Raw genomic sequence first — 5,360 nt, 5'->3', positions numbered from 1 at the left:
CTTCTGGAAATACATGTTGACATGTGAGATTATTTATTACTGGAAGAAATAAAAGATGTGGGTGAAAGATGGGCGGTATAAGGTTGTGGGCGGAGCTAACTAAGTGGTGTACGGTATTAACTGGTGAGGACAGAAGGAAGAAGGCACAGTGAAAATGGCTCTCTACCAACTTCTGTGTGGTTCGGCAGTGATGATCATCCTCTTGTCCAGTGGTGAGAAAGATCATGTGATTTCTCTTTATAATATTACTAATGTTTGGTTGTTAAAGGATATTATGCAAGTATATTGAAGTTGCTCTCTAAGGGGACCAACATAGTAAGAGATTGTGCAGCTCATCTCTAAATCTTCCTTCAAATGACAGAGCAAATATTGTATCTACTGCTCACTGGAAAACCACTGATTTTATAATGTAATCAAATGGAGCTCAAGTGCACGTGAAGGCCAATCAATTAAAGTCGCTGACGAGTCACAGTGCATGTAATCAGTTGCTATCCGAGCAGCTTGATTTGGAATCATGTCCTTACACTATATTGATTTGATCCAGCCTTTCTATTTCTATAAGTATGATGAATTAACATGGTCAGCAACAGTATTGAGACTTTCATTTGTTTTATCCTCTGCTGGAGAGGCTGTGCAGAAGTGATTTACAGTATTTCAAAACAGGTTTACCCATCTGGGTCAATGGGCCGTCAAGAATCATGAAAACCATCGTAGTCATCGAGGTTCTTTTAAAATCCTCTCGGAACACAACAGGAATATTGTGTCTCCCCGTCCTTAGCAGTTTAGTTGGGGAAAAAACCCAAAACCCCCAAAATAATGGCATTTATTAGAAAAGGGGGGAAATATTTCTTCTTTGCGTCATATTTTTTTTATTTTGTACTTAAGAGTTCTTTGTTGTTCTCCTGTTCACTTACTTTGTGCGATTGGCACGAAAAAATGTGTTATCTGACAAGGCGTTCCGTGCGAAGTTTATCATCAATCTAATGTCAAAAGTAAAGCATTATCAGTAAGTACATCAGGAGTTTGGGATGGGCTAGTCTGGAGGTTTCGTGGCACGACAAGGCAGACTCCATTTGAAATATTTGAAACTTAAAGTTCAAAGTGAACTGAAAGGAAATGAAGTGGGAGCTTTTGCCTCCTAGAAAGGAAGCCACAGTCCAACTATCGTACAGTATATGTCAAAATCAGAAATCCTGTATTTGTCCCAGAGCATTTGTTACAGGAAAACGGGCATGCAGTAACACAGAATAAACTCACATATTAACAACATTAGTTATACTAGGATAAAAAAAGGGGGGGGGAAAAGCACAAAGTTCAAAGTTCTTGAGTATTTATTTTTTCCATGCCCCTTTATAGTTCAATTCCACTACGAGTCGAAGAGAACTGACCGTCATGTATTGTACTTTAAATTACATGCTGAGTTACTTTACAAAATCTGATTTGTGCACAAAAAAGGCAACAGTCCATAAAATACGATTACTCTTATTACTAGCAAACAGTTTATACGTCAAACAATACATTTTTGGGTTGATTTCTTTCATTTTAGATTGGGTTAGTTCATTTTTCTGACTATACTTACCAACACTCAATGCTCGCATCCTTTGTTTCAACCAAGACGTTTGCATAACATTTTTCTGTCTGTGTTCCCAATTTCAGGATGTCATTCACAACAGCAGCCAGGTAATAACAACATAACGAGTTTCCTTCAGTGAGTTATGAAAAGGACTTGTTGTACATATCCATGTGTAATCTGTTCTCTTTTCTCTGTCAGCATGTGGCCGGGCACCAAACAACCCCAGAATTGTGGGAGGTCAAAACGCGGCCCCAGGAACTTGGCCATGGGTAGCCAGTTTACAAATTGATGAAGAGCACAGTTGTGGAGGATCCCTGATTAGCGACATGTGGGTTCTGACCGCTGCTCACTGCATCCCATCGTAAGGAATCAAGTTTTCTCTTTGAAATATTACAGGAATTGTTTCTATTTTGCTTCAGTCAGATGAAATAATACCTAGCGGCTTCACATTTCCACAGGTGTTAACATCTGAAGTTCAAAAGCAATCAGTTCAGTGATTGTTCAAAGTTAAAAATACACTATTTTTTTTTCTTAAGGATATCAACCAACATGACGATTGTTCTGGGCCTCGAAAACATGACAGGTCCAAACGTGAACGAAGTATCAAGGGTAGTTGATAAGATCATATCCCATCCTGCTTACGACCCATGGAGCAATGACAACGACATGGCTCTTCTGAAGCTGTCGGCACCTGTCAAGTTTACTGACTACATACAGCCGGTGTGCTTAGCCTCTGCAAACAGCACGTTCCATACCGGTGTCCGCAACTGGGTCGTTGGGTTTGGTACTACCTCAAGTGGTAAGCTCACTGACTCCACACTTCATCACACAGTGATGGATGTCTGTTGTGTTTTTGAACACCAATTTCTCCCTGATTAGGTGGCCCCCAAGCTGACATCCTGCAGGAAGTGAAGGTCCCAATTGTGGGAAACAATGAGTGCAAATGTGCCTACCCATACCTCACAGACAACATGATCTGTGCTGGGTTCAGACTTGGAGGGAAGGATTCATGTCAGGTGACCGCCAACTTTTGTCTATTATCTTAGTGACACTGCAGGGAGGTAAAAGAGAGCAGGACAATCTGCATAAAGACCCTCGGGAATATTTAATTTAGAGGGTGTAGATTGGTTTAAAAATAATCTTAATGTGTATCCCTGAAATCTGTAAGATTACATAAAGGAGCAGCAGGTCAGGCACCTTTACAAGCTTCTCTTTCACTACCCAAAATTAACATCATGGTTGCAAGGTTTGTCCCAGCTGCAGGAATTGTTGACTGAAGTTTAAGCAACACAACATCACTGAGGACAAACTAACATCTGAAAAACGAACAAACATTGTGCTGAGCTAGGCTAAATACATCATAGAAACAGCCAACAAAGTTAACTTTCCTTCAGACGTGGATAAAGCAAACATAATGATTAAGATAAAGCTTCCTTTATTTAAAAGGAAGTCAGACTATAATAAATAACTATCAGCGTTAGTGGATTCATGTTTAGCAGGGTGGATGCTTCTATCAAATTACCATCCATCAATTTCTTTCTACAGGGAGACTCAGGTGGACCAATGATGGTCGAAAAGGATTCCTTCTGGGTCCAGAGTGGCGTTGTGAGTTTTGGCCAAGGCTGCGCGGAGCCGAATTTTCCTGGAGTTTACGCTCGGGTGTCCAAGTACGAAGACTGGATCAAAAGTCACACTGGCTCTAGCCAAATAGGCTTTGTTGACTTCATCTCTGAGGGAGGTGACAGCGACTCAAACTCTAGCTGTTCATCAACTACCCCACCCACCCATCACCCCCACACCACCAATGATGACGACAGTGTGTTTAGCAGTGGTGAGAGTGTGATTCACTTCTCCTCACTCGGTCTTCTCCTTATGTCGCTCAATGTGCTGCTCGGAGTTTAGGGTTCCTGTGCCCACATGGCTCGTTCACTTGATTTGATATGAGCCCTCATCTTTCAAAAATAGAAAATATGAGTAAATATACATAACTGAAATGTTTTAATTACCAATAACACTTCTTTTGATTTAAAAAAATGTGATTTCTCTACTTTTTTTTGCCTTTAAGTTAAGTGTAAAGTTAAATCTTGATTAAATCTCTGGTGCAAAGTCAGAGTGGATTGATGTAAGGTTTGAGGAAAAGTTCAATGATTTTGTAATGTTTTTCCACGTAATAAAAACTAAATAAATCAGATATTTTGTTTTCCTTTTCTCTGGTCAGCAAGTCTCTGAAAAAAGTGACTATTTTGGAGAGAATCAACCAAAACAACGCGCTGAAAGACCCTAAAACGCGACCGCTACAGTAACTCTTCCTATGAGAAAATTGAGAACCAAATGCCTAACCATTTGAGCAATGTCTTGAGATAAAAATAGCTACTGTGGCTTAAAACTAATATCTGTTAAGAGCTTCGTAAAAAGAAAAACATAATCTCTTTTATACAAAACGGGAACTACGCTCCGGCTGCATAAAACTGACAAACTGGGAGCTCTGGTTCTTCCACAGAGGATTATAGAGTACATCACGTGTCAGATGCTTTTATCCCAAGCGACCTACATACACTCAAGACTGTGCAGGGCAATCCCCACAGGAGCAACTTGGGGTTCTTGCCCAAAGAAAGAACGACTTGCTGACTGCAGTGGGATTGAACTTGTGCTCCCCTGACCTGAAGATCAACGCACTATCCCACTGAGCCACAGCCTTCATGTACATTACATGTCTATAAAAGGGATGACTATTGAAGGTGTCTTCCTCTATTGTGCCCTTTTCACTATAATTCAAAGACAAAGATGAGTCTCCAAGAAAGAAAATGTAACTCTTGCATCCCGTTTCACATGGCCTATTGAAGGATTTCAGGAAGTTTATGAGAAGAAAGAAAGACTGAGAGCCGGGAAAAGAGTCGGACATAAAAGGTAATAAGAGAGAGATCGCTCTGGCTCTTAGGTGGCGTTTAACAAAAGCCCATTGAAATGTGGTCATTGTTACCGAGGCAGTAAACAGCAGATGTTATTTGATCACACAAAGGGAAGAGCTCGATGATAGAGAACGACGTCAGTCCTGGTCCGGACCTTTTTAAGAACTATTTTTAAAATGTGTACGTCTGCACATGAAGACGTATTATCCAAATTCACCAAGGTGGAAAATGACCAACGAAACTGAAGATTATATTGTTCTGTAGTCCGTCAAACAATAGCATGTGAAAGATGAAACCCTTTAAACCAAGATGTTTGTAATGACGAAGGACTCTTCACTAGAAGCATCTTTCCAGTAACTTCAGAGGAACGCACACACACCAGAAAAGTTAGCCAGATCATTTTACATTGAAATACCAACAAACAAGGACTACACAAGCCAGGACTTCCAGGAAACAGTGGCTTCAAGCAGGTCTTAGAAACATAAAGAATATAAGACTAAATGGGGATAAACACGAGTCAATAAAGGAAGAAAAACAAGGCTTGAACACTAGCAGATATCCGACTGAAACCAGTGAATTGGACATGAATAGTTGGGACTAGAAGGACTAAACACCAGTCAACACTACACAAAAACCAGACTGGATCAATGAAAAGAAGGACCAAACACTTTGGAATATGAGACTAACAGCTAGCTTCCTCTTTACAAAACCAGTGCTACAACACAGGAACACATTGTCCTATAACTGGGAATATTGGTAGGTAATATTGGGTTCAATGGGGCGAAACATTAGCATCCCATCGGTTCCTTCAACAAAAAAATCGATAGGAATTCTCCATTGGATTCTGGGTTATCGTAGAGACTCAACTTTGAGCTTGT

At 40.4% G+C, this 5,360-nt stretch overlaps 1 protein-coding gene across 1 annotated transcript; it reads left to right on the top strand.

The window, feature by feature from the left end:
- LOC134876034 (serine protease 27-like) lies at positions 1-3,764 on the top strand. The gene is made up of 6 exons (XM_063900866.1): positions 1-212; positions 1,657-1,680; positions 1,772-1,934; positions 2,110-2,372; positions 2,453-2,589; positions 3,119-3,764. The coding sequence occupies exons 1-6, from the start codon at positions 155-157 to the stop codon at positions 3,473-3,475; spliced, it is 1,002 nt and encodes a 333-aa protein (XP_063756936.1). The 5' UTR covers positions 1-154; the 3' UTR covers positions 3,476-3,764.
- The last annotated feature ends 1,596 nt before the right edge of the window (positions 3,765-5,360 follow it).

The sequence above is a fragment of the Eleginops maclovinus genome, chromosome 14 (genome assembly GCF_036324505.1).
Source record: "Eleginops maclovinus isolate JMC-PN-2008 ecotype Puerto Natales chromosome 14, JC_Emac_rtc_rv5, whole genome shotgun sequence".
Taxonomy (NCBI): Eukaryota; Metazoa; Chordata; class Actinopteri; order Perciformes; family Eleginopidae; genus Eleginops; species Eleginops maclovinus.
The sequence above is the reverse complement of the archived record's forward strand: the minus strand, read 5'-3'. Positions and strand labels throughout refer to the sequence as shown.

What these genes read in the sequence shown, in the direction of transcription:
- LOC134876034 (XM_063900866.1), top strand. Translation starts at nt 155, where the DNA reads ATGGCTCTCTACCAACTTCTGTGTGGTTCGGCAGTGATGATCATCCTC. An exon ending in GATCATCCTCTTGTCCAGTG is followed by an intron (nt 213 to 1,656) that starts GTGAGAAAGATC and finishes TCCCAATTTCAG; the next exon opens with GATGTCATTCACAACAGCAG. An exon ending in GTTTGGTACTACCTCAAGTG is followed by an intron (nt 2,373 to 2,452) that starts GTAAGCTCACTG and finishes CTCCCTGATTAG; the next exon opens with GTGGCCCCCAAGCTGACATC.